We start from the raw sequence: 25,272 nt of genomic DNA, 5'->3' as shown, positions 1-25,272 counted from the left end.
TTACAATGATTTTTGTTGTCTTTCATGTTTAAGTAAACAATCAAATTCTAGAGCCACTAAATTTTACATGTAATCAAACTAACGTCAAACAACACACAAATTCATTATTGGCCACTACCCCATTAGAGGTATATCTTAAGTTATGCCTCAAACATCTCTAGCTCAATCGTCGACTTGACAAACAAAATTAATGTCAACAACAATATTTAACCCTCTCTCTCCTTAGCACTATAAAAACCTACCTATAACATGTTAATTCATTCATCTATATCCTCTCTTTGGTTCTAATGTTATATTTATAAACACCAACGAGAGGATTAAGCTTGTTACATTTCACTATCATCTTTAGCTTTCCTTTTTTCCTATAAGAAATCTATCGGAAAAAGGGCCAAAAAAAAAAAAAGAAACTTGAAATTACCAAACAAAAAAAGAAAAAGAAAAAAGCAAAGATGGTAGGGAAAATAGTGGTTTCATTGGTATCTTTGATTCTTTTAGTAGGTGTAATTGTAGGAGTTGTAGTTGTTGTACACAAAAATGGAGATAACGATGATGATAAAAGCACAAAAGTTCAAATGAAAAAAGTTGACGAATTTTGTCAACCTACATCATTTAAAGATGCATGTGTACAAAGTCTTGATAAAGTTGCATCTAACGATTCTGCTACAATTAAAGACTATATAATGGCTGCTTTTGAATATACCGTTCAAGAGATCAAGAAATCATTACATGAAACTGGAAAAACTAATGTTAATAAGGAAAGTGATCCTTACAATCACATGGCAGTAGAAGATTGCAAAGTACTATTGGAAGATGCAATTGAAGAACTCGAATCCACGCTTAAAAAGGTTAACGAGAACGAAATGAAGTCCCTGAATGATAAAGTCTACGATATTCTGACTTATGTCAGTGCTGTTTACTCTTATCAGAGCGAGTGTATAGATTCCATTGACAAGCCTGAGTACAAATCCGCCATTGAAAAATACCTTGTCAACTCCACGCAATTGAGTAACAATGCCATTGACATTGTAGCTAAGATTTCATCTGCTCTCCAATCCTCGGGCTTTCAAATTCCTGATGGTCTTTTAAACCGAAAACTTCTTGAAGCAAATTACCAAATTGGTCATGACAACTACCCTACATGGTTCCCTGTTGCTGACCGTAAGCTTTTGGCTAACACCCCAACTCCTCATGCAATAGTTGCAAAAGATGGAAGTGGAAAATTTAAAACAGTTTCTGATGCTCTTAAAGCATACCCTCAAAAACATCAAGGCAAATACATAGTATATGTCAAGGCTGGTGTTTATAACGAACAAGTCCTTGTCGATAAGAAACAACCAAACGTGTTTATCTTTGGAGATGGCGCGGGGAAAACAATCATAACTTCAGACAAAAATGTCGCAATCTTGAAATTCACCACCATGAATTCTGCTACATTTGGTAAGTACGCTCTATCGCTTCAATTTATATGACGTATTTGACTGTGCATGTCTAGGACTGTGCATAGAATGGATCGAATCGGATTTAGCACATTTCGGATTCGGATTCTAGAAAATACAATCCGAATCCGATCTGAATTAATATCGGATCAGATTTTAAAGTTTGGATCGGATCGGATTTTCGGATTTCGGATCGGATCGGATTTCGAATATCCGATCCAAATGAACAGCCCTAGTGCATGAAATTTAAGGAAGAAAGAATTTTTTTGAAATTTGGTTTCTTAAACATGACATCACATTTATGTGGCTATAAAAACATTTCATTAAGAATAAAATAGGTAATGTAAAGTTAAATTATTTTTCTATCAATACAGAAAGGCGATAAGTCTTTTTTTAACAGACTAATAAAAATAGCGACACAAAAAATGAAACAGAGGGAATTCTACAATATTGGAAAACGCCATGCATGCATCCATGCGTGGATACAGTTATGCATATGGATCAAACTATATACACCATAGAATGTAACACGATCAGTGATCTGATTTTATAAATATCTTTTGCAGGTGTTAACGCACCAGGGTTTGTTGCCAAAGGAATTACATTCCGAAACACAGCTGGTCCAAAAGGACAACAGGCCGTGGCACTCAGAATACAAGGTGATCAATCTGCAGTTTTCGACTGCAACATTGAAGGCTACCAAGACACCTTATACTATCAAAGCAAACGTCAATTCTATCGCAATTGTGTCATATCAGGCACGATTGATTTCATCTTTGGTAGAGGCACGGCTGTAATCCAAGATTCAACCATCATTTTGAGAAAACCAGGAGCAGATCAAAAATGGAACACAATCACAGCCGACGGTAGAGAAGTGGAGTCACAACCAACAGGAGTAGCATTACAAAATTGCAAAATCGTCGCAGAAAAGGAACTCATCGATACTAAAATCGTCGAGAATTTCTTGGGACGTCCATGGAAGGCGTTATCGACAAATGTAGTAATGGAAAGTGAAATTGGTGGTTTTATTAAACCAGAAGGATGGATGATATGGGATAAAGAACATTTTGAGCAAACATGTGAATGTTATGAATATGCTAATAGAGGACCTGGTGCTGCTACTAATGCAAGAAACAAGGTTTTCAAGAAATTTAAGGTACTTAGCCCACAGGAAGCAACTAAATACACTGCTGGTGCTGTTTGGTTTCAAGGAAAAGAGTGGTTGCCTGCAACTGGTGCACCTTTTTACCTTGGTCTAGGTGGAAAATAAAAACAAGAAATTATATTTATTCTACACCTTCCTACTACACCTATTAATTAATTTTCAATCTATGTATATATGCATATGATTCATTTTTATTGGAGAAAAATAAAACAAAGTTGTATATATTAGCTACCATGCCTTTCTTTTATTGTGTGAAAGAAACTAAAAAACTTGTGAAGCGCGCACCTCAATCACCCGGCCTATGTGAATTGAACGAACATTAAAGTATAACCAGCTTAAGCTCGCTACTCTCCAGATTTAAAAAGAACTAAAGAAGTGGCAGTAGAGCCAGCGTTTTCAGTAGGCCCTTCTCTTTTTCCTATTGAAAGTGAATCCCATTAATACATACAGATAAACAATCGAATATGTGATAGTTTTGATATGTTACGCCTTTAAAATGAGTGTTGCTATTCTTTATACCATGAAGGAGCCAGAATTTTTAATAAAAGATCCAAAATATTAAAAAAATGAATACATGAATAAATCAAGGAAATTGATGAATATCTACCATATATACATAAAAAGAAAAAATTAACCATATCTATACAGTATAGTTTTTCGGCGAAAGGGTTTAGAACACCCCGCACCCTCTAGCTAAGCCCTGTTCTATAGACAAAATAAAATAAAATAATACTGCTGTTTGCATGCTCCCATGATGATGGAGATTGGAGAGGCAGAGAAGAGTGATAACTTCTTGTTCATGTCTGATAACAATCAAAATCCACGGTTTTGGTTTTGATTTTGATTTTCAACCCCAAGATTCTCCAAAATTGGAAATTTCAAGATTCTCCACGGTTCAGTCACTTTAATGTGATACGAAACAGTTTTGTGACTTTATACTATTATAGTAGGTAAAGTCTAGTTACTTTAAAATAATTTTGTGACTTTACTTTTAGACTGATAATAAAGTTTGTTTTGCTATTTTTTGAAGCAATTTATACCTAGTTCAGTTATTTTAATGTACCAAAAACAAACAATAATTTAGGGATAAACTTTACTATTATAGGGAACAAAGCTCAATGGTTGTACGTTATAATTAACTCGAATGACAAGGGTTCAACTTTTTTTTTGTAGGCAACAACAATCATTCATTTATTTAATTTCTTTTCCACCTATTGGTGAAAAAGAAAAGACACATCTCATCATAATCAAAACAACCAAAGGCAATAACAACGACGACAAAGACAACAAACTCAGTGCAATCCTATAAAGTAGGGTCTGGGTGGAGATTGAGTATACGCAGGCCATACCCCTATCTTAGTGAAGGTAGAGAGGATACATCCGATAGACTCACGTCTCAAGATAAAAGTAAATAAAAAAAAACTTTGAAACTCAATAACTAGACATGAGTACACCTGCATCTTCAACGTTATTATACACGAACTTTGGAAGTATGTCATTGAGGATAATGTTTGCCATACGATGATGAGCTGCATCTGTCAAATGAATACCATCCCAATTGACGTATCGAGACGGATTAGGACAAGTTGTAGCACCATCTGATCCACAAGGTTTCCCATAATTGTATCGTCCGCCGCCGCCTCCACAGCACGCAGCGAGCAATGTGTTCTGATTAAATCCAAATCTAGTAGCCCGACGAAGAACAGTCATAAGCGCTCCGTAGTAATCCCCGTAAACTATTCTAACATTTGGGAATTCGCACTGTAAACTTTTTAGAGCTATTTTCAGCTCAGTATTGTGGTATGAAGAGAAAACATTCAAATTTCTCAAGCAACCCAATGGATTGTAAGCAGTTGCATTAGGCACAGCAAAACTTGTTAAGTAAACAGGTAAACATCCGAAAGGGTAAACTCCTGGAACCAAAATTCGAGTTGCTCCTAGTTTAATCACATCTCTTATTCCTCTTGTAATTTCAGCAATCACAAGAGGAACGTATCTCCGGATCTCAGGTTCTTGCTTGTTTGAGAAAAAACAGTTAAAGTAGTCAACTCCACCGAATTCTCCCAATATAACGAGAGAATTCTTGAGATGTTGTCCACAATTGGAGCCACAGGTGGACTGCAGATGAGATTTGAACCAATCTAATTGAGCATCGAGATACTTGTTCCAAGGACGTAAATTGACATTCTGAGCAGCCCAGAAAGTGTTATTTAACGCCGTGGCACCAGAGACAGCGAAGTTAGCGCCTTGGCGGAAAGAAGTACCTTTGTTCAAATAAGCATTTAGGAAAGGAAGATTGAGAGCAGAAACAATGAAATCATTAATGATACGGCCGTCTGAGGCGCGGCCTGTAGGTTTGTTAAAAAAGGTTTCGCCATAAGGAAGTTTGCTGGTGCTTAATGTCAGGGAGACATTCGGGAGACGCATGGTATTTCCAGCATCAGCGAGAGAGTCGCCGAATTGGTAAACAAAAGTTATGCCGCATTTCCTTCTGGCAGCAGAAGGAGAAGAATGGAAAGCTAAGATTATTACTAGAAGAAAGAAAGATACTTTAGCTAGAGATAGAGAAGCCATTGAAGAATGCTTTTGCTTGAAAACTGCAAGTACGTAGTCTGCTATATATAGAGAGGAAATAGAGTTGCTTGGAAATGGGAAGACCCGTGTGGGGCGGAAGTAAGAGTATTAATGTTTAGATTCTTTATTTGTATTAAAATCTTACAGTTTGTTACATGTAGTTTTATAATGTACCGTATTGTATTGCATAACATTGTATTATTTGATGAATACAGTATTTGGACAGATTGTATCGTTTATCGTTATTTTATGATGCCACACACCAACAATATGAAGAATAAACTTACAACAACATTACTAACAAAAAATAGGATACAAAGTAGAGTTATTATATAAAAAAGTAAAGTAAAAAATAAAATATGATTATTTAATAATAAGAAAGGACAAGATGAGAGAAAAAATTAAGATAACAACACCAGCGCACCAAATCTATCGTTCCAAAAAGTGGGATTTTTCGTCGTTAAGTAACGTCGTATTAACCATCAAACCAAACATTGTGTTTAAAGTAACAATACTAATAAGTAACAACCATCGAAACAAGTTGTTAGTAGTTTAATTTAATTGGTAGGCAATTTAAACATTTTATCTTATCGATAGTGGTTTGATTCCCCGTATTGTATAATTAATCTCGTGCCCCATTTTCCATTCTGCTACCCTTAATGCAATAAAAAATTTTACTTACGAACCCAATAATTTATATGAACTATGAGTTCAGTGATAAATTCAAAACTCAAAAATTTCAAATTCAAATTGTGCCTTGCGGTGTGCATGTAATTGATATGTACATTATATTCGTCATTCAATAATGAACATGTATCTAAAATATTATGTTCGGCCCTTGTGATCCAGATCGAGGACACAATTGGAATCTTCATCATAATTTTATGTAGTGCATGTGCTAGTTTGATTAATTATTTGGCTAGTGGAATTACAAAGAGAAGTCATGGAGTTTTTAGGACAAACAAACTCAATTATTTTTTCTGTCATATTTTATTCTTGTGGGTTAGCTGGAAATTAGTCAAATTACACTAGCCGTCTCACATTCACACTGTGTGTGTGATGGCCAGTTTAATTTGACTAATTTCCAGCTAACTCACAAGAATAAAATATGACAGATAAAACAATGGACTATATATATATATATATATATAATATATGTATATCGGATAGAAAAGCAAACATTGAATCCGATAGACTATTTTGGTAAAGATCCCAAGAAAACAAAAATAAAAAGAATAGTTTTATCTTTAAAATACAGAAGAAGATGGAAATCTTGAAATAGTTAATTTGAAAATTGAGTGTACGGACAAAATTGTCGTATTTTTTCCCTCTCTATCTCATGCATCAATAATAATTCAAATTATAGCTCAGAATTACATAAAAGAAAATGTGGCAAATTTTCATGTAATTTGAAAAGATACAACAACAACAACAACAATAAACCTAGTATAATCTCATATAGTGAGGTATGGAGAAGGTAGTGTATACACAGTCTTACCCCTACCTTGTTAAGATAGAAAGGTTGTTTCCAATAGACCCTCGGCTCAGGGAAGCATAAGCATCACATTAATAAAGAGAAAAATAAGAAGAGCAACAATGAGAAACAATGTAAAAACAATATAAAGTAATTTGAAAAGATATAAGCAAAATTTAAAAGATGTCGTTCATATAATATTCAGTAACATATTCATCTCACAACTCAAATTTTGGAGACACTTAACAACATTACCACAAAATGTCTCAAGAAATCATACTTGGGGAAAGTATTTAGCTCTTATCCCAAAATAATGGTAAATATATACTTACAAAATTTAAACATATAACTCTCCCAAGTAAATGAAGTCTTTTGAAGTGATGCATACTCTCATCAAAATATTTAAATCGTCAGTTTTTCTCAATCCATGCATAACTCGATACAAAATCATGTCATTTGATCAAACAAACTCATGGGTTAATTAAGGGCTTAAGGCAGCGGAGCTAAGGGACGGAAGAGGTTCATTACGAAGCACAAATAAGATTAAATTATTTTTATTTTTATATATTAGATATTAAATTCTTTCGCAGCTTCACATATTTACTTTTGGGTTCTTTAAACTCTCTTATGAAAATTTTAGCTCCGCTATTAGGTTAAGGAGCCTCAATAAAGCTCCATGTGTAATTTATTGGTAGTTTGGTTGCATCTGCTACTTTTCTCTGATCCACATCGAGGAATCTTAATATTTTATGTAGTGCATGTGCCAATTTAATTTGATAACCTTATTTGGCTAGTGGAAGTAAACAATATTTACAATTAAAAAGCGTGCACTACTAAGTCATATGGATAGACTACGAGTCATATGATATAAAAATTAATTAATAACCATAATTGAGTTTGGAATAATACTCCGTTTTGTCTTCAAACCTCTGTGACGTCTCTTTTCTCGATAGTCCAAACTATAGTTTTGAATTGTAAACCTTTTCACTATCTTGATACGAGAGAAACTGTAAGTCAATACTCACTCTAGTCCATAATAAGTGGCCTTTTACAAAATTAAAAAGGAATTAATTTTATTTTTTCAAAATCCTTATTTACATATCGTAATGTATTAAGATAATAATTAATTATGAGTAATTTAGTGAATACATTTTTTTCTCTAGAAATTTGTATTTTTGTTTAAAGGGTGTGCAAAGGCTAAAAATTCACTTGTTATGGACTAGAAAAAGTAGTATTTCACATTGTTGAAAACAACTAAAATAATCCTAACTTTAGTGTTGAGTTATGTATTTTGATAATTAGTAAGTGTTCGCTATTAACATGTGCTAAGAACTAGGTTTCACAATGACTGCTGAGGTTCCTTACAAGACACTTTTTCTGCAAATGTTATTGCAGTCCAATATTTGTGGAAGTTATTCTTGATGCGATAAGGGATGCTAAAGATATCTGCAGATAGCAGTCACGAAACTTGAGGAATAATTATGATCTCAGAACTTGTAAATGGATTAGAGTTTGACTGTACCTAGGACTCCCAAAAATCTTGGAGCTGTGACGACTTAAATACTCTGCTCAAGGACTGTTCAAGACCATCCTTTGACAGTTACCGAGCACAAGAAGCATATCATTTCCAGTTCATAATACACTTGAAGTTGCTGACCAAGACTGTCCATAGAGTCAATTCATTTTCTACTTGAGTTACTGTAATCCATGTGTATTAGGGAATTGAGTTGTATTCACGTTTTCATTCAGATAATGTTAGATGAATTATTGTCTGAGTTTGCCAGTTAGAGTAACTTGTAATTTTGATACAATAAGTAGAAGTAGTTGAAGTGTAGAGGTGTATTAAGTTACAAGAGTTGTAATCTAGTGTGATGACCCAAAAGGTTATCACTTGTTTCAGAACTAAATTCTGTGTTCCGAGACCTTAAAACCTTCCTTTTATCTCACCTTGATTTGTGTGCGCAGTCCGGGAGTGTATCCGGAAAGTCATTATGTGAAAATATGTGAAAAATGATAAATTTTGCTTTTAAAATGAATATAAGTTGATTTCGGTCAATATTTTAGGTAAACGTACCCGGACCCGTGATTTGACGGTCCCGGAGGGTCCGTAGTAAAATATGGGACTTGGGTGTATGCCCAGAATCGAATTCCGAGGTCTCAAACCCGAGAAATGAATTTTTGAAGAAAATTATTTAACTGAAAATTTTAGAGTTTTTGAAAATTTGAATGCAATTGAATTTGATGGTATCAGGCTCATATTTTGGTTCCGGAGCCCGGTATAGGTCTTATATATGATTTAAGTTGAGCCTGTAAAATTTAGTGGGAAACGGACTTGAAATGACGTGATTCAGAACCTTAGTTGTAAAATTTGAATCTTTGAAAGTTCATGAGATTTTCTTTGATTTTGATGCTCAATTCATTGTTAAACGTGTTAATTTTGCAATTTGATCGCACAAACAAGTCCATATGATTATTTTGGGTTAGTATGCATGTTTGCTTTGGAGCCCCGAGGGCTCGGGTGAGTTTCGGATGGGTTTCGAGATGTTTTTACACTTAGAAAAGTTGCAGGTTTTGCTGTCTCAGATGCACAGAGGTTTTGTTCTTCGCGTTCGTGTGGCTTCACTCTCGAACGCGTAAAGCAAACTTCCTCAGGTGTCAGTTTGTTCTTCGCTGAGCTTAGGAAGCAGACGCGAACGTGAAGCTGTGGGGAGTTACCCCTAGCGAACGCGTCCAGGCCCTCGCGAACGCGTAGGGTTAGTGGCCTGGGGAGGGATATCAAGTTTGTTCTACGCGAACGCGGCTACCTGACCGCGAACGCAAAGGCTCTAGAAGCTTAAGCTCCACGAACGCGAGCTATTGAACGCGAACGCGATGGTCAGCTGGGCCTTTCCCACCGCGAACGCGATGAGGGCCTGCCCATTCATTTTTAAAACAGTAGCAAAAACGTGCAGAACCCATTTATTTCATATTTTCAATATTTGGGAGCATTGAGGCGATTTTCAAAGAACAAGTCTTCCCCAAAGCATTGTTATATGATTCTAAACCTTTTTTTTATTTCCCATTGCATTTTATCAATTTTCATCCAAAAATCTAGGGTTTTTATGGTAGAAATTACGAATTTGGGTAGAGTTAGGGCGTTTTGATTAATTGGAATTTAGACCTCATTTTGGGGTTGGATTTCAAAACTAATTGCATATTTGGGCTCGTGGGTGAATGAGTGATCGGGTTTTGGTCCAAACCTCGAGTTTCGACCAAGCGGGCCTGGGGTCGATTTTTGACCTTTTGGGAAAAATGATAGAAAACCTATAATTAAGCATTGGGTATGAATTCTTTAGCATTTATTGATGTTGTTAAATTAATTTGGACTAGATACAAGTAATTTGGAGACAAATTCTAAAGGAAAAGCGGTGTTTGAGACTTGAGCTAGCCGTGGAAGTTTGAGGTAAGTGTTTGGTGTAACTTTAGATTTAGGGATTAGGAGTTGTGTCTTATTTGCTATGTGTTAATTGTAGAGTACGACGTATGGGCATGGTGATGAGTATCTATACGTCGGTGTCAAGCATGCTCGTGAGTCTCGTATTGTAGTTGTTGTGACTCCGTTGTGATTTATTCATGCTTAATATATTGATTATCCTTGTTGGTTCCCTTACCGGGATGTTGTTATATTCTTGTTCCCTTGCCAAGACGCTATTGTTTACTATATTGTGCCCTTGCTGGGATATTGTTGTTGTAATCTTGTGCCCTTACCGGGATATTGTTGTTGTACTCTTGTGCCCTTGCCATTGATGTTGACTTGTAAATGGGATCGGGTGGCATGCCGCCACGGAGATATATGAAATGGGAGCGGGTTGCACGCCTGCAACGAGATATATGAAATGGGAGCGGGTTGCACGCCTGCAACGAGATACATGAAATGGAAACGGGTTGCACACCTGCAATAAGATTTCTTGAAATGGGATCGGGTTGCACGCCTGCAACAAGGAAGAAATGAAAGTGAATTTTGTGTTTGTTTTCCTTATTCTTGCTAGCAATTGGATTTTTATTTTCCTTACATTCCTCGTTGGTATTCTGTTGTTATCTGTTACTCCCCACAACAAGTTTCCCCGATCCAACTTTAGCTGTAATTACCTGCTTTTATTTTTTCGTTGTATATGATTTAACTACACAATTTTATTTGGTAGTCTGGTCCTAGCCTCGCCACTACTTCGCCGAGGTTAGGTAAGGCACTTACCAGCACATGGGGTCGGTTATCCTGATACTACACTCTACACTGTGTACAGATACTGGTACCGGAGCATTTGGAACGCAATGAAGTTGCTACCTTCAGTCCAACAGGCGACCCGAGATAGTCCTGCAGGCATCCGCGGGCCTTAGCGTCTCCTTCTATCCTTTCTTTTCTATTTTTACTTATTCAGAGATAGATTCATGTATTTCTATTCAGATTTTATTTGTAAAAATCTTAGACAGTCTGTGAAATTGTGACACCAAATTCTGGGTAGAGTTGTATTTAAACTTTCGCAGTTTGTGTTAAATTAAATTACCAGATTTCATCTTCCGCTTTGTTATTAATATTATCATTTCCACTGTTTTGATATGTTATTTTGAAATTATAAAGACTTAAAGACTTGAAAAGGGTAATTAAAACGGAACAGTTGCCTAGCCTAGCTTTCACTAGTATGCGCCATTACGACTCCCGAGGGTGGGAAATCCGGGTCTTAACAGGTTGGTATTAGAGCTCTAGGTTACTTGGGTCTCACAATTCACAGACAAGCTTAGTAGAGTCTGAGGGATCGGTACGGAGACGTCTGTATTTATGCTCCAGAGGCTACAGAGTTAGCAAAAACTTCACATCTATTCTTTCCTGTCGTGCAGTTTGGTTTCTCAATGCTAATTGAATTTCTACTCTATTCTTTCGAAGATGGCAAGAATACATGCTTCCTCATCCACTGGTCAGCATCCCGGGCCCCGAGCAACAGCTCCGACGAGGGGTAGAGGGCAAGGCTGAGGCCGTGCTAGAGGCCGAGGTAGGGGCAGAGCTCAGCCCCGAGCAGCAGCACCAGCGGCGAAGCCTTAGGTTGAGTTTGATAATGAGGTTCCGGCCCAGGCAGTTTCGGTGGGCCCAGCTCAAGTCCTAGAGGGGTTCAATGCTACCCCAATACACCAGGATGCTTTGGTTCATCTAGTGGGCCTTATGGAGAGTGTCACCCGGGCAGGCTTACTTCCTGTAGCACCAGCCATCTCTTAGGCTGGAGGAGGAGCCTAGACTCCTGCTACCCGCACTCCAGAGAAGATGGCTCCCTAGTTTCAAACTCTAGCAACTCAGCTAGTTGGAGCAGTTCAGCTGGGTGTGGTAGCTCAGACCGATGATGGAGCAACTATGTCTACTGATGTCGTGTGGAGATTGGACAGGTTTACCAAGCTCTTCACTACCACTTTCATCGGTGCATCTTCTGAGGATCCCCAGGATTATTTAGATAGTTGTCATGAGGTTCTTAGGAACATGGGGATAGTGGAGACCAATGGGGTCGACTTTGCTACTTTTCGCTTATCTGGATCCGCTAAGACTTGGTGGAGAGATTATTATTTGGCTAGACCAGTTGGATCACCAGGTTTGACATGGGATTAGTTTTCTCAGCTATTTCTGGAGAAGTTTCTTCCGATCACTCAGAGGGAGAACTATAGGAGGCAGTTTGAGCATCTCCAGCAGGGTTCTATGACTGTTACTTAGTACAAGACCAGGTTTATTGATTTGGCCTATCATGCTCTTCTTATACTTCCCACTGAGAGAGAGAGAGAGAGAGAGAGAGAGAGAGAAGGTTCATTGAGGGACTCGTTCGCCCGATTCGATTGCAGATGGCTAAGGAGACATGGAGTGAGATTTCTTTTCAGGATGTGGCCAATGTGTCCAGGAGAGTTGAGATGGTTCTATCACAGGGGAGTGGTCAGGGGTCTAACAAGAGGCCTCGTCATTCGGGCAGGTTCAGTGGTGCCTCATCCAGAGGTAGGGATTCTTTTGGTATGGGGCCATCCTCCTAGGCCGTTTCGGTCAGCACTAGTTTGAACCCAATTGGGCGTGGTTCTCACATGTTGTATTCTGATCAGTAGTTTTATAGTGCATCACCAGCTCCTATCAGTGCACCTCCGCTTCAGAGTTTTTAGGGTCGTCAGCCCCAGCTGTCGAGGGCATGTTTTACTTGTGGCGACATGAGGTATATTGCTAGATTTTGCCCTAGAGCACCGAGCAGTTCTTAGCACCAGGGTTCCCATGCCATGGTTTAGGCACCGAGTGTTCCACCGCCCGCCCAGCCAGCAAGAGGTGGAGGTAGGGGTTCTAGGGGTGGAGGTAGAGGTATTAGAGATGGAGCTCAGGATGCTAGAGGTGGAGGCCAGCCAACAGGAGGACGTCCTAGAGATGTAGTTTAGAGTGGTGGGCCCCAGCCTCGATGTTATTCTCTTCCAGCCAAGCCCGAGGCTGAGGCTTCCGATGCAGTTATAATAGGTACTGTTCTAGTTTGTAGTAGAGATGCTTCAGTTCTAATTGATCCAGGGTCTACATACTCCTATGTGTCATCTTATTTTTCCCTGTATCTGGTCATGCCTAGTGATTCCTTGAGTGCTCATGTATATGTGTCTACACCGGTGGATGATTCTATTATGGTAGATTGTGTCCATCGTTCATGTCTAGGTTTGATTGGGGGTCTTGAGACTCGTGTAGATTTGTTACTTTTAGATATGGTTGATTTTGATGTCATATTGGGGATGGACTGGTTATCACCTTACCGCGCTATCTTGGACTGTCATGCCAAGACTATGACCTTAGCCTTTCTGGGGTTGCCTCGTTTAGAGTGGAGAGGGACTCCTGGTCATTCTACTCGTAGTGTTATCTCATATGTGAAGTCTCGGCGTATGGTCGAGAAGGGGTGTTTGGCCTATTTAGCATATGTTCGTGATTCTAGTACTGAGGTTCCTTCTATGAATTCTGTGCCTATTGTTCATGAGTTTCCTGAGGTATTTCCTTTTGAACTTTCGGGTATACCACCCGCCAGGGATATTGACTTCTGCATTGATTTTGCTCCAGACACTTAGCCTATTTCTATTCCGTATTATCATATAGCCCCTCTTGAGTTGAAAAAAATGAAGGAGCAGTTGTAAGACTTGCTTGAAAAAGGCTTTATTAGACCTAGTGTCTCGCCTTAGGATGCACCAGTGTTGTTTGTTAAGAAGAAGGACAGATCAATGAGAATGTGTATAGATTACCGGCAGTTGAACAAAGTTACAATCAAGAATAAGTATCCATTGCCGAGTATTGACAATTTATTTGATCATCTTCAGAGTGCTAAGGTATTTTCGAAGATTGACTTGAGATCTAGCTACCATCAGTTGATGATTAGGGCATCTGATGTCCCTAAGACAGTTTTCCGCACTCGGTACGGGCATTATGAGTTCTTGGTGATGTCATTTGGGTTGACAAATGCCCCAGCAGTTTTTATGGATTTGATGAACCGACTGTTCAAGTCTTACTTGGATTCATTCGTGATAGTCTTCATTGATGATATTTTGATTTATTCCCGCAATCGGGAGGAGCATGCGCAGCATTTGAGAGTTGTTCTTTAGACTTTGAGAGATAGTTAGTTGTATGCTAAGTTTTCTTAGTATGAGTTTTAGTTGAGTTCGGTTATATTCTTGGGTCATGTTGTGTCAGCAGAGGGTATTTAGGTAGATCCGAAGAAGATGGAGGCAGTCAAGAACTGGTCTAGACACGTATCAGCTACAGAGATCCAGAGTTTCTTGGGTTTGGCAGGCTACTACCGTCAGTTTGTGGATGGATTTTCATCTATTGCATCCCCTATGACCAGGTTGACCTAGAAGAGTGCCCAATTCAGGTGGTCGAACGAGTGTGAGGCAAGCTTTCAGAAGCTCAAGACAGCTTTGATTACGACGCTAGTGTTGGTTTTGCCCACAAGTTAAGGGCCATATACAATTTATTGTGACGCATCTCGTATTGGACTTGGTGTGGTGTTGATGCAGGATGGCAAGGTCGTTGCTTATGCTTCACGTCAGTTGAAAATTCATGAGAAGAACTATCTGGTTCATGATTTGGAGTTAGCAGCCATTGTTCACGCGTTAAAGATTTGGAGGCATTATCTGTATGGCATGGCATGGGAGGTGTTCACGGATCACAAGAGTCTACAGTATTTGTTCAAGCACAAGGAGCTAAATTTGAGGCAGAGAAGATGGTTGGAGCTGCTGAAAGACTATGATATCACCATCTCAAATCATTCGGGAAAGGCCAATGTGGTGGCCGATGCTTTGAGTAGGAAGTCAGCCAGTATGGCAGTCTTGTGTATATTCCGGTCTATGAGAGACTGCTTGCTTTGGATGTTCAGGCTTTGGCCAATCAGTTCATGAGGTTGGATGTTTCTAAGCCCAAATGTGTATTAGCTTGCACAACCGCTCGTTTTTCTTTATGGGAGCATATCCGAGATCGGCAATATGATGATCCTTATTTGTGTGCCCTTAGAGACACGGTGCAGAACGGCATTGCCAAGCAGGTTACATTAGGAGATGATGAGGTTTTGAGGTTGCAGGGTCGAGTTTGTGTGCCTAATGTGGATGGGCTCCGAGAGTTGATTTTAGAGGAGGATCGTAGTTCCCGGTACTCTATTCATCTGGGAGCCGCTAAGATGTATCAGGATTTGTAGCAGTATGGTGGAGAAGGATGAAGAAGGATATTGTTGCATATGTGGCTCGGTGTTTGAACTGCCTATCACGCCCTCCCCTTTTTGAGACGGGGAAGAGGTCCGGGTTTTGACATTCACGGGGTGTAATGACTCATTTTCTTTTGGGAATTGGGTATTTGAAGAGTTACCACCTAACGGATTATGGTGCATTAGGGCCCCTAGAGCGATTAACTCTTGAGTTGTTTTGCATTACTAGAGATTAGGGTAAGGGCTCGAAGTAACCTCGAGGGGAAGGTGTTAGGCACCCCTCTTGGTCTACAATTGTGGGTCTCGGCCGAACCTATATTCACAAATTAGTCCATATAAACAATTAAATCAAATAAGTTGCAAGTGAGGCACGTTGGAATAACACAAGTAGTAAGATAAAGGTTTGAACAAGTTGTAAAATAGAGGTTTAAATAAAGAAAGAATTTGGTAAAGAGGGGTCCTAGGTTGGTTATCCTATAGGATCACCCCACGCAATGTCTGGTAAACACTCCTCGATGAGGGGCTACACGTGACATTAACACGTAGTCATCATATCCCATGTCTACCCTTCCCATCCCCTTATTGGTCATGCGAAGCGAGTGTTTGGTCAACGATTCCTATTGTGTGTTGCTACCTATCCCTCCTTAATGGTTCTGGAGGGAGTTAGGACCCCTACCTATAGGTAGTTCTAGACGTACCCCTAAGGTTTAGAAAGGTGAAAATTCTAAGGCGATAGTCAAAAACATTTAGGACTTCATACATAATGGGAGCAATTAAGAGGCTCAGAGTTTCCTCCTCAAACAAACACACGAGCAGCACGACTCAAACACAGTTAAGGTCTTTTATTAATCATTGTACTAAAGCAGGATATCTAAGTGAATAAGCAAACCCCTTTTTTAGACTCAGAAATTATACCCTAGCAGTTGCCTAGGGACTCTTTTTAAAAGCCTGTTAGGATCAGAAAACATTGAGCGATAGAAGCAGTTTCAAAGAAATGCAATTTTTGAAAACGCCCTAAAGGCTTGCCTATACGCAGAATACTGGTGTCTATGTTAATGCAGAAACAAATATATTTTGAAATAGACTCCTTTAATACCTGTAGGCATGATATCTAATGAGATTGAGACAGTTTTGAAAGAACTTATTTTAGGAAATGCTTAATACTTAATAAGACCGATTTAACAATGAACTAGGCGTAATAAAGTTGATTTATTAGACTAAGTTAAATTAACAGACAGAATTGTGAGTGAGGATTCTTATAGGCATGATATCTAGGCGGATTACTGATTTTAATCGATTTGCAGGTATAGTAACATACAGAAATACTCGTTATAACTGAATTAGAATTAAGTCTTATAGGCATGGTGCCAGTTATTTAACTGATTTTAAGACATGATTGTTTGGGACCTATAAACATGGTTTCTAATCATTACAGAATGTAAAACCTTATAGACATGGTTTCTACTTGATGATCAAACAAACTTAAAAAGTGAAATCCTATTGGCATGATTTCTATAAGGCAAAGCAATCAGATTCAGAAGAGTAAAGTCCTATGAACATGTTTTCTATTTAGGCAAGCAATCAGACTTTAAAAATAAGGTCCTTAGAGAAGAATTTCTACCCGTATTACCCCATAAAGTATGCATCTACCGACCCTTTTTACTAAATACCCAATATCTGTTTACAAATTATTATAGGCCAATGAATGAATTACATAAGTAAGAATATAAAAGCAAGAAGCTAGTATTTACAGAGCCTTCAGTTAGGCCCAAGTTTCTCAAAGCCTCCAATGGTCTCATATGTCTCAGTTCTATAGACAAATCAGAGTCTAGGTGCATCAAAATTCCCTAAGGATCTCAAGGATCTCTGGCAGTGCTTACACCTAGACTTAGTAGCGAAAGATTGAACAAGTGCAGTATGGAAAGTCCAGCCTTAGTATGCCAGAGTTCAAAGGGTTCTCAAAAGGATTCCAAGGCAGTACGCATACTAGAAGGGGCAAAACTTGTTGACTAAGAGTAAAGTGAAAGTGAAGGACACAAGTTGGAAAAGGTTTTAGTAAGACTGTAAAAAAGTCCCTTTGGAAAGTAATTCAGTAAAGCAACAAAGATTGTTTGAAAAAGAGATTGGAGTAGTTAACAAAGTTCAAACAACTTAGGATAGAATCATACACAGCTAGTTCACAGAACCAAGTAGATTCAGCAGTCACACACAGAGGTAAAGGGGTTTGGGACACAAAGAACATTTGGCTGCAAACACATAACCCAACAAAGGTCTTAGGACTGGTTTAGACATGCTCAGAAACAAGTGACACTAGCATAGTCACAAATCAGTCATGAAGAACACAACCACATAGAGGGGTGATAGGGATTTGGGGATTCACGGGATGTATGATGGTAAATATACAATAAGTAAGAGACAATTGGTAAAGCATGCTCAGAAACACACATAAGGGGGATGTACTAATCTAAAGGAAGGGGAAGACATAATAACATGTTGATAATGTAACTCTTAACCACAAATTTCACAACATAACCATACATAGAAGCAAACCAGAAACAAGAGAAACTGAAACAATAGGAGAAGCATGTTGTTGTAGGAACTTTGAATTTAAACTAGGATATACTAGTAAAGAGGAGAGTAAACAGAATGAAAGAACAAGAAAGCACAAATGGTTAGCCTTGGCTTGCAGCCTGCTAACAGTAGCAAATAACACAATAGAGAGCAGACAGTTTTTAGTATGAGAGATAGTTTTTGAACCCAAGTGTTAGTGTCTTTGTGTTAATGAAATACTGGAGTATTTATAGTTGAAAACATGTAGTAAAGTAAGGTATGAATCATAGTATCATGGTAATTAAGGAACTCAGAATCAGACAGTCAGAAAATCAAGGCAAGTACTCCCTTAAGTTAAGGGAGTTAATTCAAACGGTAAAAACTAGTATATAAGGCAAGAAAGATTAGTACATGATTAATAAGGAAAGAATCAAAGTTCAGTATGCATAGAGTAGTTAACTAGGACTAGGTTCAGAAGACTCCATTAAGGAATGATTCAGTGAGAACAAAGTACCACATCCAATAAGGTAAGGAATCAGTCAATTTAAACAAACGAGGTAGAGTTTTAGGTTTTAAAAGAAAACCTTTCAATCAAACCATCAAATGAGGAAATCAGAATCAAATCAAGAGAGGGTTATGATTCTATACTTCAACATATAAATAGAGAAGGGCAAACAGACATAGCAAACAGGAAAGGTCAGAATATTGACAGAAAGAGGCAAGAGATGAACAAATCAAGATGAATACAATCACACATAGGTGATACAAGTAGGCTAAAGACTCAGTAAAAAAACCCATTCGAAGCACAGAAACTTAACAAGAGTCGAGTAGTCATGCTAACACACAGAACCAAAACAAAGAAGATCTAAAAAAATTAGGGCTTTTAACAGTGGCGAGTTGAAAAAGCTGTAAGAACATAGAATCAGTCAAGATATGCAAGGATAGAAGTTTCAGACACAAAGAATCAGTTTAAACAAGTGTAAAAGAAACTTTGAGAAACCCTAACTTTAAAGAAAGTAAAAACGACTTAAAGTTGAAGATTTTTCAAAAGAAGTTTGAGAATAGTGTAAAATATAGAAAGAAACAGACTTAAATCGTTAAAAAGAGCACACATCTGAGAGATACAAATGAAAGTTAGGGTTTTAAAAGAAACCCAAATAGAAACGGAAGAACCTGCTATAAACTTCAAAGATCGTAACAAATATGGTGTGATTTTGCCCAAAATCACACCGGAGAAGCCATCAACAACCAAAGAAGAAACCATAGATACAAATCAGCATGGCACATGGCCCTTTAAGGCCTCAGACATGACGAGCAGGGCGATGGAGGAACCATTGGAGGCTTGGGGTTGAAAGGTGGTCGCCGGAGATGACTGGAGAGGGAGGTGGTGGTTGAAGAAGGCTAGGGTTAGTTTGAGAGAAGAGAGAAGATGACAGAGTTTGAGGGCAGCGGAATCTCATAAATGAGATAGGGTTAGGGGTTGTAGGAATTAAAAAAAGGTAAGAAGTGTTGTGGGTCGTTGATCTGGGAGATCAACGGCTAGGATTTAATCGGTTAAATGGGTTCTGGGTTTGGGTAGGAGTTTATAGGGTCTGGGTCGGGTTAATTGGGTAGGAAATTGGGCTGGGGTTGAGTTAAAATTAGGCTAAGATTGAAATTCAAATCTGGCTATGATTTAAACAGCCACTTTTCCCTATTTTAATTTATAATAAATAGTAAGTAATTTCTAGAAAATAATTTAATGTTCCAAAATGATTTAAAATATATAATTATCATTTTAAAAATATAGGTACCAATTTTAAGCCTAAAAATATAATTATACATTTAAATGGGCTAATATTGCAATTATATGCAATTTATCTTAAAAAATATTAAATACAATTATAAAAATGCATGAAAAATATATTAGCCATATTTTGGCATAATTATATAAATTAAGTGAATAAATAATCATAATAATAATTTTGGAAATAATTATTGGGGATTTTATGAATAAAAGGGGAGAAAATAAATCAATTTAAACCCTTAAAATTATGGAAAAAATTATAAAAACCTTATGCATGCTTATATATGAATATATATGTTATTTTGAAGGTATTTATGCATATTTAAAATATATAGAAAAAAATTGGGTATCAACAGCTGCCTCTCTTTACCCGGAAAGGATGAAAGAGTTTTCGGGTAAAGAAGTGATGGCTAATTTTGACCATATGGGATATTTTGAAAGACAGATGCTGAACTCCGGTTTTCGAGTTGCCTACAAATATCTGATTTTACAGGAATCAAACCATATGTAGTTTTGGATTCAACCGCAGAGTATGCCGATGAAACTATTGCAAGAACGGACACGAGATGTGGAAGCGGCTGCGATGCGTGGTTAAGGCTTTGGATGGTTGGAGGGGACTGGAGCGAGATCGCTCCTGCTAGGATAGCGGTTTCTTACTACTTACCTGCAGATAAAAGATGCTACAAACGTATTTGCGAAAATTTAAACATGACGCAAATTCCCTTTGGACCATGAAAGTTGTCTTTGGACGGTTAAAGATGACGTCCTGGGCCATAAATTATTTAGTGAGGGATTTGTAGGCCATGAAATGGTGTTGTCGGGACATCAAAATGGTGCCTCTGAACCATGACGCCTTTGAAAAATGATATGCGAGTTCGAGAGATCCTCAAGTCATGGCATGTTGTCTTCCGGCTATGAGGATGGTGACTTTAGACTATGATGCCTTTGGACAGATTGGCGATATTTCAGCCCATGAGGTGCAATAATATGATGTAACAAGACAGGGATTAGTCTTGTGAAATGGAGGGCAAAGCTTAGCCCGACTGAAAAACAAATAGATAGTAGTAGAAATAGAGCAATATATGTACACAAAGGGATGGTGCTTAGTCCCGTGCAAGTGGGGAGGCAAGGATTAGACTTATGCAAATGGGGAGGCAAGGATTAGCCTTATGCAAATATGGAGTCCAGGATTAGACTCATGCAAGCGTGGAGTCAGAGATTAGACTCATGCAAAAGGGAGGCAGGGGTTAGCTTTATGCAAATATGGAGTTCGGGATTAGACTTATGCAAATATGGAGTCAGGGATTAGACTCATGCAAGATTGGAGACAGAGCTTAGTCTCATGCAAAGAAAAGGCAATACTTAGCCTTATGCAAATATGGAGGTAGAGCTTAACCTTATGCAAGATTCGGGATAGGGCTTAGTCTCATGTAAATGTGGAGTTAGAGATTAGACTCATGCAAGAGAAGACAGTGCTTAGCCTTATGCAAATATGGAGTCCGGGATTAGACTCATGCAAGATTGGAGACAGAGCTTAGTCTCATGCAGAATGAAGGCAATGCTTAGCTTTATGCGAATATGGAGGTAGAGCTTAGCCTCATGCAAGATTCGGGGCATGGCTTAGTCTCATGCAAATGGAAGGCAATGCTTAGCCTTATGCAGATATGGAGTTAGGGATTAGACTCATGCAAGATTGGAAACAGGGATTTGTCTCATGCAGAGAGAAGGCGGTGCTTAGCCTTATGCAAATATGGAGTCCGGGATTAGACTCATACAAGATTGGAGACAGAGCTTAATCTCATACAAATGTGGAGTCAGAGATTAGACTCATGCAAATATGGAGTCAAGGATTAGACTCATGCAAAGAGAGAATAACATATAAGGGTAGAGTATGTCTTAGCTGGAGGTATATTCACTATCTGACGACCGGATGGATGGTGAGTTTATGTTGATAGCCAATTTTTCCCTATATATTTTTAATATGCAAAATACCTTCAAAATAGCATATATATAAGCATGTCCAAAGGTTTTATTATTTTTTCCATAATTTTAAAGGTTTAAATTGATTTATTTTCTCCCTTTTTATCCATAAAATCCCCAATAATTATCTCCAAAATTATTGTTTTGATAATTCATCTATTTTATTTCTATATTTATGCCAAAATATGACTAGAGTAATTTTTACATATTTTTACAATTTTATTTAGTATTTTTAAAGCTAAATTGCACATAATTGTAATACTAGCCTTTTTTAGATTTAATTATGTTTTATACGCATAAAATTGGATCCTGGATTTTTAAAATTATTAATTATGTATAAATCATTTTATTCCTTGAAATTAGTTTTCAGAAACTATTTACTATTTTTTATAAATTAAATAGGGAAAAATGGATATTTAAAATATAGCCAAATTGGCTTTCAATTCTAGTCGAAAATTGGACCCCAATTTCCCAACCTAATTCTAATTAAAACCCGACCCACACCCTCTTTACCCATGCCCAAACCCGGAACCCCACCTACCTATCTCATCCTAGCCGTTGATCTCTAAGATCAATGGCCCCTATTTCCCCTTACATTTTTTAACCTAAACGACTCCCTAACCTAACTCATTTGTTACAATCCGCCGCCCTTGAATCCCCTTTCCTCTCCAATTCGCTCTGAAACCTAACTCAAACCCTAGCCACCGCCACCCAAACCAGCCCTAATCCCCTTCGATCCCCACTCAATCCATGGATTCCAATAGCTGTTTGAGACGTATACTTGTCTCCTACTTCTCCTGGTTGCCCGTTTTTGTGATTTCGTGGAAAGATTTTGAGGATATCTAGTCCAGATCTTGTTCAACATCTATCCATGGTCTTTTATGCTACTTTTCAGCCATCCATGGCTGTTCGAGTAAGATCCATGGCCTTTCCGGCTAAAAACGGTAACGATCTAATGTTTTCTCACCTTCTTTGGGTTCTATGAAACCCTAGCTCTTGAGATTTTCCACTTTTTCTTTTTAGATCTGTCTTAGATTTAAGTGTATCTATGACCCTTTAACCAATTTTTCTTCATCTTTACTATTTCGAAACCCTAGACTCACTACTATTCGATTCTTCTCAGATCTTTATAGATCTGAGATGATTCCAATGTTATTAAATGTTTTCCTTTAAAAAATCTCATGTTTTGAGTAACTATTTCGATTTTAGTTGCTCTTTTTTAAACTAGGGTTTACTGAAACTCGTCTTCTCAAAGTTTTCATGATTTTCGAGTGTTAATCATATGTTCTTAGGTATTATTGACTGATTTCTGCTAAAATTGTCTGGACCCTAACTAGTTTGTGTTAAAGCCCTAATTTTCTTATGTTTTTGTTTCGATTCTGAGTATTTCCGAGCTACTTGTTGCATTGTTGTTGTTGTGCTTTGACTTTCACGATTTTTCCCTTTAGCCTAATTCAGTATCTTGTGACTTTTACACTAGTTCATCTCTACTAGGGTTTCTGAGTCGATCCCTTGGCAAGTTTATGCATGTTTATGAAATTCTATTTTTTTGCCTATTTGTCTATTTATGGAAAACGGATATTTTCTCTCTCTTCAAATCAGCATTATTTTGAATCTCGATTGACTGATTTGCTTGTATAAAATTATGTACTGATTATTGATTCATTCCCTTGTTTATAACTCTGATTATTTTTATTACCTTATTGTCCCTAATGTCACTGATTCTTCACTGATTCTTCATGATTACTTCCTTAATTAAACTTCTATTTGCTTACCTCTTTACTTGGGTCTGATTTGATTTCCTTTCCTTAAGTGACTCATATCCTTTAACCGTTGGGTATTTGTCCTTAATTGAAGGAAGACTATGCTAATTTCATATGTAATTTCCTTGATTGTTGAATTATAATTTCTTTACCTTATTCTGCTCCACTCCTAAGCTACTATATATACTCTCCTCTACTCTCAATACAGGACATGAACAATTAGCTCAAACACACACACACACACACACAGACTTTCTCATCTTTCTCTGCTACTTGTGCTACTTCTTGTCTAGCCGGCTGAAATCCAAGGCTAGGCTGTGGAACTCTACTTGCTTTACTTTTCTGCATTTTGCTTTCTTAACTGGTACGTTCCTGGTTCAATTTCGAAACTCAAACTTCATGTGTTCCATGCCTACACATCCCTCCTTGTTATTGTACTAGTTCTTCAACTTGTCCCTATGTTTTGTTGTTACTAAGCATGTCTAAATTCTACCTTATGTGTAATCATCATATCAAATTTTACTTAGTTTCTTGATACTTGTCTAACATGCTCACTTAGTCCCCTAACCCCTTTTCTTTAACTGGTGTAACCATGTAGTCACTTAGTCTTCTAGTGCATTCTATTGGCCCTAATAGTATGTCAAATTTTGTTCAATAAAACTCTTGTCTTCAACATGATACTGGTGCATTCTTCCCTATGTTTTAAATAGTTGTTATCATGACTGATTTGCTTAGTAGACTCAAAGTTGTTCTGTATGCTTGTTGTGTCAAATGTTTTCCCTATCTATGTGGTTTCAAACCTATATGTCCCCAACCCCCTTACTTCCCTGCTTGTGAATGTTGAAATGATCCTATTCTTTGAATTTGACTTCTGTGTGCTGGTTTGTTCTAAGTTGTTGTTACTCCTATTCCCTCCTCCTTTCAAAACTGATTTTCCCTAAGGCAAACTCTTTTGCTATTTTGCAAGCTTATTTCAAACATGTTGTTCAAACTGTTTTCCAACTCAACTCTTTTAAATCTATCTCAAGCACTCTCATATATACTCTTAGATTACTAGGTTCTGCCCCTTTTGTGTGAGCCTTGCTTTGGGACCCTTGATCTCCCTCTGAACTTGGACACACAAAAGCTGGCCCTTACACACTGCACTTACTCTGTCTTGATTATACAATCTGGGTGTGAGCACTGTCTGAGATCCCTTGAGGTCATTAGGTAACTCTGACACACCCGTATATAAGAAATGTTATGGAACAATCTTGGCACTTGAGGTGATTGATTATATACCTTAGAGAGGAAGTCCTAATCAGGCTTCCTATAGTATAACTCCTTATTTTCATTTTTACTTATGTAATTCATTTCATGTTGGCCTGTAATAATTTGTTGTAAACCAGTATTGGGGTAGGCTAGTGAAAAGGGATGGGGTAAATATGCATGCTATAGTTGTTAAGGGTAGAAAATATGTTATTTAGTTTATGTTCCTAATTGCGCAATAGAAACCATACTTAGGGTTCATACATGCATAAAATATCATGCCCTTAGGTCTCATGTTTATTGTTTCATCATGTACACCTTTACAAAATCATGTGTTAAAATCTACTAATAATTAGCACTTTACTATTATGTTCTATGGTGCCACGTGCATTAAGAAATCCTGCTCATAGGAAATTCTGCAATCTTGCCATATGCATTTAGAAATCATGCTCTAGGAATTTTGCATCATGAGTTTTATACATATATCTTAGATACCAAGTTTTAGGATCTTATTCGTACCTACATTCACACTTAGTGTAAACCGCTGATCATAAAAGAGGTAAAATAACTTCACACTTGATTATCCCA

The 25,272-nt window shown here is 37.7% G+C and overlaps 2 protein-coding genes across 2 annotated transcripts; one reads left to right on the top strand and one right to left on the bottom strand.

Annotated features, from left to right (window-relative positions):
• Window positions 1–269: 269 nt before the first annotated feature.
• Window positions 270–2,828, top strand: LOC104231156 (pectinesterase 4-like). The gene is made up of 2 exons (XM_070160555.1): window positions 270–1,437; window positions 2,003–2,828. Exons 1-2 carry the CDS (start codon window positions 450–452, stop codon window positions 2,704–2,706), a joined length of 1,692 nt encoding a protein of 563 aa, XP_070016656.1. The 5' UTR covers window positions 270–449; the 3' UTR covers window positions 2,707–2,828.
• Window positions 2,829–3,734: 906 nt separating this feature from the next.
• LOC104231153 (acetylajmalan esterase-like) lies at window positions 3,735–5,210 on the bottom strand. The gene has a single exon (XM_070160593.1). It carries the CDS (start codon window positions 5,173–5,175, stop codon window positions 4,033–4,035), a length of 1,143 nt encoding a protein of 380 aa, XP_070016694.1. The 5' UTR covers window positions 5,176–5,210; the 3' UTR covers window positions 3,735–4,032.
• Between the last annotated feature and the right edge of the window lie 20,062 nt (window positions 5,211–25,272).

The sequence above is a fragment of the Nicotiana sylvestris genome, chromosome 10, assembly GCF_000393655.2.
Source record: "Nicotiana sylvestris chromosome 10, ASM39365v2, whole genome shotgun sequence".
In the NCBI taxonomy this organism is placed as follows: domain Eukaryota; kingdom Viridiplantae; phylum Streptophyta; class Magnoliopsida; order Solanales; family Solanaceae; genus Nicotiana; species Nicotiana sylvestris.
This window is presented reverse-complemented; position numbering and strand designations above follow the sequence as displayed.

Excerpts from the sequence above, each read along its gene's own strand:
- LOC104231153 (XM_070160593.1), bottom strand. The coding sequence starts at position 5,175 with ATGGCTTCTCTATCTCTAGCTAAAGTATCTTTCTTTCTTCTAGTAATA.
- LOC104231156 (XM_070160555.1), top strand. The coding sequence starts at position 450 with ATGGTAGGGAAAATAGTGGTTTCATTGGTATCTTTGATTCTTTTAGTA. Across the intron at positions 1,438-2,002 it reads CATGAATTCTGCTACATTTG|GTGTTAACGCACCAGGGTTT; the intron begins GTAAGTACGCTC and ends TATCTTTTGCAG.